The sequence below is a fragment of the Anser cygnoides genome, chromosome 2 (assembly GCF_040182565.1).
Source record: "Anser cygnoides isolate HZ-2024a breed goose chromosome 2, Taihu_goose_T2T_genome, whole genome shotgun sequence".
In the NCBI taxonomy this organism is placed as follows: Eukaryota; Metazoa; Chordata; class Aves; order Anseriformes; family Anatidae; genus Anser; species Anser cygnoides.
Window position 1 is genome coordinate 159063908 of NC_089874.1, and position 15965 is coordinate 159079872.

General features: G+C 38.2%; 1 protein-coding gene across 5 annotated transcripts in view; it reads right to left on the minus strand.

The window, feature by feature from the left end:
- TRAPPC9 (trafficking protein particle complex subunit 9) overlaps positions 1 to 15965 on the minus strand; it is a 468771-nt gene that overhangs the window by 234853 nt on the left and 217953 nt on the right. For all 5 annotated transcript variants that reach the window (XM_048049625.2, XM_048049614.2, XM_013193341.3 and 2 more), the window contains one exon: positions 14169 to 14259. In XM_048049625.2, the coding sequence (XP_047905582.1) occupies positions 14169 to 14259 (91 nt within the window). The remainder of the gene's footprint in view (positions 1 to 14168; positions 14260 to 15965) is intronic.

Here is a 15965-nt window from a genome sequence, read left to right on the forward strand (position 1 = left end):
GGCAGAAGATGGTATCCAAGCCTGACATTCATGCTACAGCTTTAGAAATGTTTTAAGATATTTTGTGATGACATTAGCTTGCTTTTTATTTGTATCTATTAACTTACTTGCTGATATTCAAATTTCACTAACAAGTGATGAGTCTTCCCATCAAAGCATTTATTATTTATGATGGAGCAGGAGAGCACTGCTTAATGAATAGCAAGATGACTCGGATTCATTTTCAAAATACAAAGAATCCCAAGTGACTTTTCACCTAGACATTATTATATACCAGTAAAATTTTTACTGAACCAAATATTTACTTCTGTTTATTTCAGTGTTTACAAACTTGAATAAACTCAGTTTGCCATCAGAATATGAAGTAATGACAATTAAAGACTGACTAATCACCGCATATAAAACAGTTTTGATTTGCTATTAATTGCCAAATACTATGTACTGAGATTTAATTTCTAGAGAAATGCTCAGGGCAATTCCACTTCAGCACTGAAAATATTTGAACCTGCATTTACATCTCCTGTTTCTTTAGCATTATCTATATAACGGCCGTACGTTACAGCCTCCTCTCTAGATTTTAGCATGTCACGAAAAGTATAGGAGTCATCACTACGGTATTTGAGTTTAAAGCTTCTTCCCCAAGGTAGTTCAAAGACTTCATCAGTGCAAGGTTCAGTATAAACAGTACTACCCAATGATATCCAGAAGGCACTTGCATACTGGGAATATACATGCTGCTAGCTTGAACTTCCATGAAGATTCCTAAATAAATAAATAAATAAATAGATAAATAACATCGATTGAGGATCAAATCTAGACTTTCTGCCATTAAGAACTATTCACTATCCTGTGTAGAATACTCTGAGTTTCAAATTTGAAGAAAAAATAACAGTATGAGATAATTGAAGGAACAGACAGTGTGTTTAAAAAAATCCAATGGGGCCGTATTTTAGTTCGTATCTACAGAGAATGGGATGTAAATAAAACATAGTTCCTCAGGCAAATGAAATATGTGGGTTTCTGCACAATGTTGATCCCTTCATCTTTAAATTTACCCACGCAGCAACTCCATAGTGAGTTCATACCATAGGACTATCCAACTTAATTCCCTTAAAGGTTCACTGATGGCACAGTGTATGGCATCCACAGCTCTGCAGACTAAAACTCCAGGTACAGGATAAGGGTAAATGCCGTCTGTGGCCTTTCCATAAATTAGGTAATGCTACTGGATTATTACCAAATTGCCAGCACCAATGCAAAAGATACTTTAGAAGTAACAAGAATGATTAAGAAAGATGCTATACAGTACTTCAGAGCTGTTCTTAATCTCACACAATACATTGTTTTCAAAACAATTTATTACAATAACAGAAGAAAACCTGGGAAGGTTTTGTCCTGCCTGACAATCAAGTAGCTGATTTTTTTCAAACACTCAAAATAACAGAGTTTCATTGTGTTCCACTCTGCCTTTTGAAGAACAGCTTCCAGATTATCATCTCTAACCTCTGCTACAAGCTGCCTTCCCTAGCAGGCAGGCATCGCCACAAGGGACCGGGCTCGTCCGCCTCCTCCCGTTTTTACTTGGCTGAATTGTGTGCAGCTTTCTGAACGGATGTCCTGCACCAAAACTATGCGCTCTGACAGCCAGAAAGCCAAAATATTTCTCACAAGTAAACAGTCATGAACTTCTCGTTTTCATTCCTTGTCTTGCACCAAGCTAGCATTCTTTTTTAAACCTTTGTCTGGTGTTTACCTCTTCTGCAGAGATACCCGAGTATTACTGGCTCCAAAGAACTGCATGGACTGCACTACTGCCTCTCAAAAAGGCAAAAATTGAAGGAGAAATTGAAGTAACGCTTTGGTGGGCTGCTGGTGGCCAGTTGCCAGATGTCCCCCAGCCACTGTCTCCCTGCCCCTCCTCAACAGGACAGGGGGAGAAAAAAGGATGAAAAATCTTGTGGGTTGAGATAAAGGTAGGGACATCAATCACTGCCATGAGTAAAATGAACCACTTGGGGAAAAGTGACTTTGTTTTTTACCAATTGAAGTAGATTTGGGCAGTAAGAAACAAGACAGAATACCACTTTCCACCTGCCATCTTTCCCAGTCCCAACGTCCCCCTTCATCTAACCCCTTGCCCCCAGTGGTGCAGGGGATGGGATGGGATGGGATGGGATGGGATGGGATGGGATGGGATGGGATGGGATGGGATGGGATGGGATGGGATGGGATGGGATGGGATGGGATGGGATGGGATGGGATGGGGGCTGTGCTCAGCCCCCCCAGCCCCTCTCAGCCGCCCCTTCCTCCTCACCCGTGGCCCTGCTCCAGCAGGGGCCCTGCCCCGGGCTGCAGCCCTTCAGGAACACCCTGCTCCCGCGGGGGCTCCCCACGGCCGCAGCTCCCTCAGGAAATGTCCCCCTGCTGCGGCGTGGGCCCTCCCCGGGCTGCAGGGTGGAGATCTGCTCCAGCGGGGGCTCTGCAGGGCTGCCGGGGAATCCCTGCTGCCTGTGGGCCTGGAGCCCCTCCTGCCCTCCTCCTCCTGGGGCCTGGGCCCTCTGCTGCTTCTCCCTCGCCCTGGGCCTCCTCCCTGCCGTGGGACCGTGTCCGGGCAGCCCCAGCCTCTGCCCATGGAGGCCCTGCAGCCCCCCTGCCAACACCTGGGCATGGACATCCTATATATTCGGATTTCTAAGATTTGGCATATGAATGTGATAAAAAGCTTAATTATAACGAAAACTAGCCTATTACTTGAAACTCCTCTGTATATGTGCGTTTCCTAACAATGGCTGAACTTCCAGCTAGCAACACCAAGTGCTTGGGAAGGAACACTGCATGAAACACGTGTTGATTCTATGCTTTTAAGGACAACACAAGTCACCTGGATAGACAAATGCCATTTTGTCACTCGGAACACTAGCCAAGATAATAGGAAAGAAGTTGTTATATATCTGACTCTTTAGCAGTGGAGCTGCAGGCATCAATCCAGCTCTCACTAGCCAGCTATGGAGCATCTGCCTGTGTTTGCTAAGGAAGACTAAAGGATGAAAAATGCTGGTGACAAGGGAGTCTGAAATCAATTCATAAACCTTACAATGTCTGAAATATAGACACTTTTTTTGTAACATTACATTCATCTCTGACAGAAATAAGTCCAGATACTGCTTTACTATAGCATTGGTTAGGAAGTTAAGTAGCCAAAGTGTGAAATGGAATTAAAATGTTCATCTGAAAGTTTTGTCGGTTTAATTATTTCGTATTTACTCAGAGGAATTAAATTATTATCCATCTTTAACATTGAAGATCCTGTTAGGCCAGAGGGGACTGCAGCCACTTGCTGATCACTGTGTTGTAGCTGGATTATCAACGAAATTCACATTGGTCTTAGTACATAAACTTTGAAAAGTGCCAGAAGGTTTAACAGGCTGGATTTGCTCCATCTTCACCAATTTCAAACTAACATTTGTGAGGCAATGTTGGTCTTGATAGCCTACATCATGTTCTGTGAAATACTAAATATTCATTACAATTCCAGCGACTAATAGGAGATAACGATAGATAATCTTGAAAAGGAAAGCACAAATTTACTTTTTTAAGGTAGAGATCATTGAGGATCCATGTCAGGAATAACCCTTCTGAAGAGCTAGTCTTGTCATGCAGATCTCAGAAAAAAAAAATATTGTGCAACAGACACAGATAAAGGCTACTGAAATGACTGTGAGACAGGCAATAAAATAGCACTATGCTATCAAGGAGACTAGGAGAGGTAGCCCTGACTGCTGTCTTGAAATGCACCGAATAAAAAGCTAGAGAAAAAAAGGGCAAACTTCAGAGACTGAGAAAAGCTATTTAAACTAAAGAACATTATTGACATGAGAACAAAAGGGCTGGAAATGAGTCACAAATAAATTTAATCTTGAAATTCCTACTCACAGTATGGTTCTGAGATGCAGCTCGATAAGTTTATAAAAGGCTCTCCAAACAACATTACATTGAGACACTTTATGCAATCTACTTCTGAATTAAATAACATCGAGATGTATATTTCATGTTATGATATCAATTTAAAAAACATGCAGGCAATACAAATCCCTATCTGTTAAGTACCCATAAACAGAAATAATTTCCTTCAAATACATCCTACCTGTTAACAAGAATAGTTCATAAATAGCAAATAGTGAGAGCACTGCTGATTAATACCTTCAATTAGGAACAGACGTTCACAAACACACTGGTTACTCCAACAAGTTACAAGAAATTACAGTCACTGGGAAACCAGAAGCGGTCATTTTGCCTCTTTAAGCAGACAAAGTTCAGGATGTTCACTCCAATTGACTGCTGTTTACTGGTCTTATTTTCATCTAATCTCAAACCTTTGACTACATTTATCACTCATTTCTCATTTTCTTTGTTTCGCAACCACTAGTTTGCAATTCTGTAAGTGACAAAAAACGTGTTTTCTTTCTGCAGGTGAAGGGTATATGGAGAAAAGTGTGACAGAAAAGCAAGTAGGGATGCAGTAATTGGGAGGGCCAATGCATCCAAATGATGGGATATACAGGTGTAACATCGTATTTTACCCCACCTACCCATCCGAGTGTGAGGAAGGCAAAGACCCCGCTGAGAAGCCCTGGGCTGCCGATGTCCCCAACTCAGCAGTGCTTGGCTGGAGCTTGGTTGCAGCTCTGAGCCCTCAAGTCCCACTATAATAAATTCACTAACTGCTCCCACAGCTTGGGAGTGCTGTTCAAAGGCTCCCAGGCAGAAACATTTGGGGCTGGTGCCCTCTGTTTCTGCTCTGAAGTGTTTTTTACTTAAGGTTTCCAATGCTTTTAATACCTGCACTTTTCCTTTAGCTTGAATAACCCAACCCCACCGTTGATTCAGATAACTGACACTTGACTGTTTATCAAAGCACAGAAATGTAATTATCCCTTGACACTTCTTTTAATTATTGAGGATTGCTGCTGCTGCTGCCTTTTTTTTCCCTGAAGTTTTCACATGAGGCAACCAATTATTTCTCTCTGCGTAATTCCAGACACTGCTGAGCCATTTTACCCTTTCTATATACTACTAACATTTTTAATTAAGATTCTTCCTTATTTCATCTCTTGTCTCTGGCCTTGATATGAAAGTTCTGTAACAGCTCTGTACATGTCTGACACTATTGAGCCACAACTTTCTATGACAACACTCAAAATGTAATGAGTAACAGAAAACAAATATAGTGTCTTTTGATGAAAGCTCTTACTGCAGCCATACTTCAAAATACGTTTGCTCAGCTCTTTTATACTGTAAGATTAAACACAGCAACAAAAAAAGCCCATCTCTTTCTGTAACTTTTACTAATGTATCCAAAGGTAATCAAAAATGATACTGACGTGAGTCTGAATTTCTGCTTGATAAGGAAAACGCGTAGTAAAATACGATCACTACTGAGTATACAATCATAGCTTGGGAAGGTTTTTCTGTGTGACTGGCTTCCTTTGTAAAAATCAAATTAATTATTCAAATCAATCAAATCAAATTAACCTCTTCCTGGTCTAAAACTTTAATATCTCTTATATATATATATACAAAAACACATTATGATCACTTAATACAAAGGTCAGGTATATAAAATAAAAGTAAAATCAAAAAGTTTCAACAGCATTTTAGCAAAGAGACAATGGGGAGAAGGAACAGGCTAAGAAAGAAATGGAGAAAAAAGGAGACGGAAAAATAAATCTCTTAAGATAGAAAATAGCCAATTAGCAGCTGATTTTAAGAGAGAGAGAGAAAAAAAACACTAAAAATGAGAAAAAGAGAGAAAATGAAAAAGAGGGGACTTCAGTCAAAGCTTATATTTCCTCATACAAATCTGTCTGTTCTAGTCTCATGCTCGTACTGTTGAGGTTTTGACAGTTGGAAGCTATTAATTTCAGCATTACAAGGCTTACTGAGGTGGATTTATGTTCTTTATAGTCATTAATTCACTTCTCCTTCCTTGATGAAATGAGGGACTGCTTCAGAACGAACACTGCAAATTAAACCACCTTGCCTCCCCCCAGATCGTCTGTTCCCCAGAAAATTTCTACTGATCATAGACCAAGCTGCCCTTAAGTGAAGGGTCAAAACACGTTAAGGGTGTGGGGGTGAGTGCCCACATAAAATTTTTTTTCTTTTGGTTTTATTTGGGGTTTTATGGGAGTTTTATTTTGCTTTTAGCAAAAGATAATAAAAGAAAAAGCTTCCATTGAATTTGTTCAACTACAAACTTCTAAACTACAGCTGAGTATAGTTGCGCTTCTCCTCAGAAGATGTCATAATCCAGTCAAAGGACACCCTTTTTCCGTAGAAGAGTCTCATCCGAAGTCCAGGGTAGTCAGTGAAAAGACTGCTTTCATTTTACAGCACTCATGCCATTCAGTTCCAAGCGTATGACTTATTTTTTAAAGAGAAATAAAAGCTGAATAAAACCAGAAGCTAGATAAGGAAAGCTGAGCGTATGCCTTCTGGAACAAGGCCTCCTTTCCTGCTTACTGCCCGAAACCAATTACATGTTGAACCTGTCCTACATAGGCTATTCAGAATATTCCTGATTGTAGAATCAGCTTATTTTTCATTTCTCATTCTCTGCACACTTAACTGTACAATTCATTTAATTGCTGGGTAATTAAAATCCTGCCTGATCAAAGCATCTTTCTTGCCTCTCTTGTTCATACATACATCTTCTGATCTTTTTTTCCTTTATTCTTTTTTAATTGTCCACAAGCTGAACTATATTTTTCTGAATTTTATTCAAACGGTATCTTCTGTGTCCATCAAAGTAATAGAAATCTATTTCTCTGCAGATTCGGTGATACTTTTCACTGACTGCTTTACAAGACAGCTTCTTTGTGTTTTCAGTCTTCTTCCTTACAACTGCCTTTGAACCTCTTTTTGGAAATGTAACCCATTGTCTTGATTATTTCAATAGCTTTTCATTTTTTAATTTGGATGTTCAATTAATCTATTATTCAATTTGCTTCTAACAGTACCTAGAAAATTAAGCACCTTGCTCTGACTGTGCAACAATTTATCATCCTTACAGTGTTCCCCAATCACCAGTTATGGCTTAACTGCGATCTCATAAGCAATATTCCTACAAAGAAGTAACCTATATATGCCTTTTTTTTTCTTTAAAAAGACAATAAAGTTTTGTAAAATAAAATACCAAAAACAAAGTAAGTCACTTAACTCACCGTAACAAAAGGTATTAGGTGCATGTGCCTGATTCAAACTTGAATGAGTTAATTGTCCTGCTACCACAAAGTTCTGGGTTTCTTCCTCCTTTTCATATCTGATCAAAAACCATCATGTGGTAGTTTCCTCTCCGCCAGTATTCCTGCTCTAAGATTGTATTAAAATCCTTAAAAATAAAAAAATAAACTGCATTTATTAACAGACGGGTACTATTCAGTATGTTCTTATGCCAAAAGTTGCCCGATTTAAGCAATTTCTTCCCCTTCTTACAAACTGGTCCTCTGACAGATTTCCAGCAATAAGTCAACTTATTTCCTATGCCCTGATTTTGTTAAATTAAAGAAATCTGTATCAGAGAAAGTGTAGTTCAAAGCAAGAGAGACTGTCTCAGATGTTTGAGTAGTGAACACAGAATCCACCTGCTAGAGTTACTCACTCGGTATCTGAGCAGATTTTATTCAGCGTGGTAACATAACCCCATAAACGTAAACCCAACAATAAGTCTTCATTAGCTGATCACCTCCAAAACTTTACTTTTTCCTACTCTGGTTTGATTAGAGCTCTTCCGTAAGAAGCTTCCCACGGGAGGTTTCATTAGAGACTTGTGCAGACATCCCATGCACCTTTCTTCACAGCTGAATCACGCTGGTAGGTCAGAGCAACACTAAATCAATCCCTCTCCAGTCACTTCGGACAGCTGAACTTCTAGCAGATTTCTGTGTTATTAGGCTCAGAACAGATAATCTTCCTTTCTGGACTTACATTTCATCCATTTCGCTTATGGTACTTTGATTTTTGAGATTATCTATTGATTCCTGTGTGGTAGTCTGATCTTTTTGAAGAGACTGTGGTGCTTGTCTTTGAGCCAACAGCATATTTCATCAGTATGTTCTTCTTCCTCCTCTTCTCTTTTTTTTTTCTTTTTCTTTTTTTTTAAAGCAAAAATCACTATCAGTTCACACTGACAAGATCGTGAAAGAATGGTCCTAGACCAATGCTTACACAACTCCATTAGTATTTATTACTCCTTTTTCCCTCCAGCCTCTTCCCGCTGCTTTGATAGAAATTCTGGGCCTGCAGCTTCAGCTACCAGTTCCTTCAGAAATCCGAGGACATAACCACTGGCTCTCTACCTAATCTAGGAGGTTTTGTTCATTTATCTTCACTTTTTGGTGCTCTCTTTATTCTTAGTACCTTTTCTTTGAAATCGCTACTAGTCTAGTTATGTCTGAAACCCTTTCCCTGCAAGTTTTTCCCCTCAGTTTAGAGTAACCAAGGCTTTGGTAAGAATTAGAAGCAACAGCTGATTCCAAGCATTTCACACAATAGCATGTTTTGACATGTGAGAATGTTACTTTTGTGCCAGATGCCCTAGTTTCATCAAGTTAGTCCTTTTTTTTCAATGTACTACCCCAGTCCCTTAACACCTCCCAGTAACTAAAGCATGTTGCTTATTTGACATTGCCAAAATATCCTCCAAAACAGCCTGCACACAAGCTGTTAAGATATGAAAGTGTTCCCACCTCTCTTAATTCTTAAAAATAAAAATGAAAAACCTGAAGGTTTTTCTAAATGGATGAGAAAGGTTGGTTACCTAGTGAAATTCATTTACCACCCAACTGTTTCTCAGTTTCTGTCTTGCTATGAATCAGACTGCGATTCTCTATCTCATAGACAACTTTCTCTTCAAATTTTCTGGCTATCGTTTTCTTGGTTTCAACTTAACTTCTGATGGTAATAGCCAGTCTACTGTAATTCTGAAATACAAAACATTTAAGAGCATTTTAGTTTGATAAATGACTAGAATAATATTTGTTATATTTTTGAAGGACACACCCTGATATATAATCCATATGATCCTGTGATGATGAGTGATTTGTGTATTAAAAAAGAAAGTAAAACTGCTTCCTTGCAGTTCCCTCTTAAAACTATTCTTTTAACAAATACCAAGACGTGATTCAAAGATGGAGGAGGAGCAGCACTGAATGACTGCCCCAGCTAAACCCAAACTGTTAGCAGTGATCACGTCTGCAGAGATCTGGCTCTTTGTAAGTGAGGCCTTGGAGGGGGGACAAGCTGTCAGGGTGTCAAGATAGCATCCAGGACGCAGGCTTGGAGATGTACGACTTCCTCATCTACTCACTGACAAATACTTTAAAATATTTTCCGCTGTATTCAGGCCATGGTGATTTGACACTGCTGCAATCTCTGAGTTAATCACATAAACTGTGGAAAGGAAGATTTAATTACGGTCTAAGGTCAGACTGGAAAATACAAAATAAAATGGGCGAGTAGTTTCAGTAATTAATTTTAAGATCCGTGAAATATATAAGCTGTGAAAAATTATTCTAATTTGATGTTCTTTAAAATAAACGATATGTTATGGAGATAATTTCTTTAAAAAGTAATACTTTGTAAGATGTTTTGTGAAACATAGCCAGACAGAACTTCCAAACAAGCTGGCGTGGATTGCATGCTCATAAAACACATCAAAATACTTTTAAATCTACCTCCTCTTGATGCTAACTACCTGCAAGGGCAAATTTAAAACCACCCTTCAGTTCTGAAGTTTTGAGTTTTCTGTAAGCTCAACATGCCCGCATGATGCAAGCAGACCAACAATTTATTGTGGACCCACAACGAAACGTAGTATACTCTACCTATACGTAAATAACTAAAACTTTGGCTATCAACCATCACTTTCCTTAATGCTGATCTGGAAAAAACATTTAACAGCAATATTGTTAGTTTTCCCTTCAATAACATGAAAATGAAATATATTGCACTGTGAAAAGGTATCTAAAAGTAATTGTTATCAGCTGTCTTGAAATTCCTATTTATTAGAAAGTAAGAAGTGAAAAATGAATGAAATGAGTAAATGAAATAAAAGGATGAATGAAAGCGAAAGGTATTCCTGGACTTTGCCTGTGGTGATGCTTGATCATCGTATGGTTCCTACAATATTGTTGCAAATACTGTCTTTAGAGTTTATGTATAATCATTGGTTTTCAGTTATTCAACCAGTTTCTACAGGCAAGGAAAAGCTAAATGTTTGCCCTATATATTATGACATGCAGCACTTCAGTATTTGTCTACAATTCTAAATTCCTAAATCAAACTTCTCCAATAAATCTTCACTCTAACATGTACGAGGACCAGCAGGAAAAACATCTTCACCCTGTGGTTGCAGCCAGCAACAGAAGTTAAGTTTCTTTTGCTTTACAAAGGAGGGGAATTTCAAAAAACTTTCTGTTGTGAAATTTATGTACAGCATGCAAAAAGTTGGGAACCTCTCCCTTTAGATGTAGTTCTCAAATTTGCATGTAGGAATATCCTGGGTCCAACCTATTCCAGGTTCAATCAAAAGCCCATTTCAAATTCAGTCTATTTCAACTTCGGTAACAGCATTTTGTGCATGGCATTCGTACCTCTGATTATTTTGCTACAAAATACAGAAGAGTACCATCAAACTGATAAGTGCTTGGTCTCCAAATTTTGCTTGCTTGCAAAACTTAGCAACATAAATCAAATAAAGACTGAAAAAATATCTCACTGCAAGCAATTACAATTGCCTCCATCTGATCGTTTTCAAATCAAAGCACATGACTTGCATGACGTATGTACGCCTTGGAAGAGTCTTGGTTCTTCTCATTAAACTTTGCAGGCTATGTTTCCTTGATTTGATCATATTAATATATGCACCTTAAAACCACATCTATTCCTACACTTGGTTTGTTGCCCAGCAATAAAAAGAAAATATGTCATAAATTTTAGAGAACATTGAACTTGCTGGTGTTGAGCAAGATCATGTTTTTCAATTACGTGTGATTTACTAACCTCGCTAATAGACAACTTCATTTTACAGAGATGTCCTAAATCTTAAAATCAATTTTAACAACACATTAAGAACTCTCCCCCTCTAGCCTTTGACATATTTTCTTTTTTACGATTCCTTATGTTTTAAATACTTTTCCTTTCCCCAGTCATTTAATCATATGAAATCACAACCCACACTGTCCACTAAGAGCCACTTTTTTCCTCCATCTGACAACCCTCAGAGCTGACTTCTGACCCTTAGACCAAAACTTCAGTGCCACTAACTTTTAATTCTACGCTTTGCCTTGCATTTGGTGAAACAAAGACAGGATTGTCAAGTTTACATGAAAAATTATTTCAATAGGCTTTTATAATTTTAGAAATGTAGTATTAACTCTAATATAAATTACGTCAAATTTAAAATAAATTTTGAAGTCTGGCTTTTATAATTTTGAACAAGAGCCAGTCATTTTTTAAAATCAAAACCATGTTAAATATTCATTCGTGTTTCAATGTGAGCCCTTATAATAAAGTAAACACTTCAGTGTAACCATCAATATAGGAAAAGCTTTGAATAACCATAGGATCAATTTTGTTATACAACACTAAGGCAAAATTTCTTAGCCAATATATTCAAAGGTTGTATTACAATGATGGCTAATATAAAGAACGTTCATATTTAAACTCTAGTTCATCTTTCTTACAGAGAAGCAAAGCTCAAAGCAAAGCAAGGTTCTGACTAAAAACAGTATGATGATTAAGAGGAAAAAAACTCAAGTGGCCGACACTACCATATTACATTACTCTTAAAAGTAACTTATCAATAACATCAAAAAAAATTAAGAGAGGCGGGATGATAAAAGAACATTTGTAAAATACTGCCTTGTTAATTATACATATTAGGATGACAGTTCTTTAAGTAGAAATGGTAACGGTCAAAGAATGTTTAAGATAGCTTGCATAAGATTATCTCCATATTGGTATTCAGTACAGACTACCATCACTAAAAAAAGCTGATTTGTACACGATAGTTACGGTCTAAAATAAACCATACACAAGCACAAACACTGTTTTTATCACTTCAAAACAACAGGAAAAAAAACACAGGAAAACAGAATGCGCATTACATCTTAGATGATTTGAAACACATAACACTTTATTTACTCCGCCTATTAGAGCTGAGTAGGAAACATAATCTGGCTAAAATTTAGAGTCTGAAGGACAATGTGTCACACCGCCTAAAGTTGTGTACACATACACTCATTCTTGATTGTCCAGACATTCCAACAAATCCTTGTTATTCCCACCTACCAAACTGAAAGACAATCTTTTAATTCCTCCTTCGTACACTAATAAAATCAAACTTAGTCTGCCACTGCCATGGTGTTTCTGAAGGACCCCAGTAGCTTCCTCAAGATGACTGCAGGTAGCTTCACCTGGCCACGCGGTGGTGAAACCAGGTAGCAAAGATTCAGCTACTGAATACTGAAAGTTATAGTTGATTAAAAGAAACTGAAATTTCTCCATTGCCTTTTATTTTCATTTTTGCCTTTGTTTTCAAGTAAAATCAGAAGAATTTACAGGTATGAGGCAGAGAACATCACAGAGTGTTGGTTGGTGTTCGTATGTTCTGACAACTACAGCAACTGCAACTCTGAGTTAAACAACAACATGAGAAATTACCAACTGCACAGGCAATTGGATTTTATTGTAAATCAGTGCTACATTCATGGTTTCTGAATAATGCATCAAAATATCAATGAAAATCACCATTTAGGCAGGATTAGCGAATGCAGCCCTATGCCTCTAAAAGTCTCTTTTACTTAGACGCTGTAAGGTGGACTTTGGCAGTTAACTGAAAACCAAAAAAGAAAACCAAGAAAATTAAAAAAGAAATAATTAAGAAGAATAAGAATTCATCCTTAAGATGATCTCCCATGCAAAAATGCCAAGGAAAGATTTCCGAGCCCAGGCTACAAACCTGTTGAAGGTCAATGGCATTCAGTAGAGCTAAAATGACTCCCAAGTGACCTGAGCTAACAACACCCATCTGACACGAGCTGCTTGTTTTACTGATGAGGACCAAATCGCCAAAGACAGACATTCATGCAAGTGCTACCAAATCTCTGAATCCTCTGAAGAACAGCTGCCAGGTAAGCATGGTTTCAGAGACAGATGTTTAAAGTTCGACATGTTTACAACACAACAGATTCAAAATACTACCAGTTTTAGCCTTCTCATCTATATATCAGGTGCATACACATTTTGGCATATGAGTTGACGATGGTCTGTATGCTTGAAAAAAAAAAACACATTTGAAACAATAAACGTATGCAAATAATAGCATTTGGGGTCTTTTAAGTTTAAATAATTAACTCAGACAATGCTGATGGACCATTGCTCCTTAAAAGTGGTCCTCTCTGAGTTATCAAATTAATTAGAACAAGGAGCATAGAGTTAAATTTGCTTTTAAAACTAAGACTTTGAAAACAGTTTTCTTACAAACATGGCACTTCTTCTTTAACCGATCACTGCAATAGAAGGGTTGGGGATAAAATACCCCATGTTCCAAAACCTCTACACAAGCCCTGTTAAAAACCTCAGACACAAGTCAAATTATCACACTTCTTCAAAATTAAATCAACTAAATATTTAACTGTTGGAACATCACTCTAAATGCAAAGTTAAGATTTACTAAGATTACTAAAAAAGATACTAATGCAAATATCTAAATTATGATGAGAAATATACCACAAATAATATCGCAATTCTGTATAAAAACGTTTTAGAGAAACTACTTTAAAAACACGCACTGTCAGGCAAAGAGAAAATTTAAGCAGCAGCCACCTCTCCTGCAAAACAACTCGGACCGCAAATTACAGGAAAAAGTGCATACTCAGGTTTCATACATACCATCACTGAACAGCGATACTTAAAATAAAATTGATATAAATTTTACGTTTATATTCAGCTAAGCAAAATATCTAAAGGGAAAAAAAAAAATCCTAGCAGATTCTTCTGTATCACAGAGTACCAGTAAATGAAAACATTACCATTCTCATGCCGCCAGAAATTACAAACCAGTACGTCCTCAGAAGAGATCATCAGTAGATTTTGACATTACTCACCCCACTGGAGAGGAGCCAGCTGTAGATGCTCCAGGACCAGTTGATTGAGAACGCCTTCCACACTTGCTTCTCCTTCACGCTTCAAGGAAGGGTAAATTAGAATTAAGGAAAACTTTGATTCAGAGAGAAAAAGAGCACGTAGCACGCACGAATTTTATTACTGCAAATCAAAACTGCAACTTCAAGATTCATTAAAGGTCCAAGTTTTATTAGTCAGTAAATTGGCTAACAATAATAATTAGAGCAATTTGTATCTCCGGAATATAAAAATTTAATTCCACTGAGGAGCATTAAATATAAATATGCAAAGGTAAAAAGTGTCTAAATAATAGTACAGCACAAGGGGAAAAAAATCTGGAAAAAATGCAGAATCTGTAAGTATGTGGTGCGGGATCACAATTCAAAATGACAAGTTAAGAACAATCTGGAAACAAAAAGGGATAAAATACAAACCAGAACAAATGTGAGGTAGGTTAGTTTTGAATATTGGTTTGGTGCAAGTTCCGTGGACATACAAGGAATGGTAGAGAATTTAGTGACCATGTCATTATTTGATCTTTAAGGTCCCTTCCAACCCGAGCCAGTCAATGATTCTATGAAGGGCAAACATCAAACCAGAATCACACGGGCATGTAACCTGCAGGCTTCCCTTCTACTCAGTCCTGTGTGAACTCAGTGACAAGCTCAGACTGAAAGGAGAAAAAATATTCTTACTCTAAGGACAGCAGAGAACCGAAATCAACTGTTGGGAAAAAGAGAATCTCTATGTTTAAAGGGCTTCAAAACCAATGGAACACAAAGATATCATTTCCATTTGAACAAATTCATAATAATAAATAATATATTACAATGATATATATTTAATATGAATATTAATGGTAATGTGGGGTGCATCAGGAAACTTATGTCAAAGAGCACTGGATTTTTTTTTTCTAATTCTCTGATTTCAGAAGAGCACTGAATACAAAGGGCTTTGAAGGACATACAGATATTAGAACCACTTCATATTTAGCCAAAGTTGCACTGACTGGCTTTGGCACAATTTTGTACCGCAAGAAGCTCCTGTCTCAGGTAGGTTGAGGCATCACAGAGTGGTTGAGGTTGGAAGGGACTTCACTTCTGGGTCCATCTGGCCCAATCCATCTGGGTGCCCAGGCCCACGTCCAGGTGACTTCTGAAGGTCTCCAAGGAGGAGATTCAACCTCTCAGCTCTCCAAGGAGGAGACTCAACCTCCACAACCTCTCTGGGCAACCTGTGGCAGCACTCAGCCACCCACAGAGCACCGAAGTGCTGCCTGATGCTCAGAGGGAACCTCCAGAGCTCCAGTTTGTGCCCATTGCCTCTGGTCCTGGCACTGGGCACCACTGACAAGAGCCTGGCTCCATCTTCTTTGTGCCCCCCCTTCAGGTATTTCACCTTCAGGAAGAGGCGGACATGGAGCAAGCAGGGCTCAGCACATGAGCTTCTCAAAAATTCTCCTTATCCAACTTAGTAATCTTCAAACATCGTAAGCACAGGTGGAGTGCTGTCCCAACATAGTTACAGGCTGAACTCCCAGGAAGATTCCTTGAGGCGTTATCCAACTACTCCAAAAAGAACTGGAGCCATCTTTCCCAGAAACAGATAAACAAAGACAGACGAATCTATGAGTTTTTATAAACAACTCCTTAAAGCCATCAGTTCTTTTTCTGCAAAACTCTGAAAAGGAAGGCACATCATCAGACTGATGAAGTACGTTCTCATCTGAGTCATTTAAAAGAAAATTAACAGGTACTGAAAACAACTCATTTCTACCA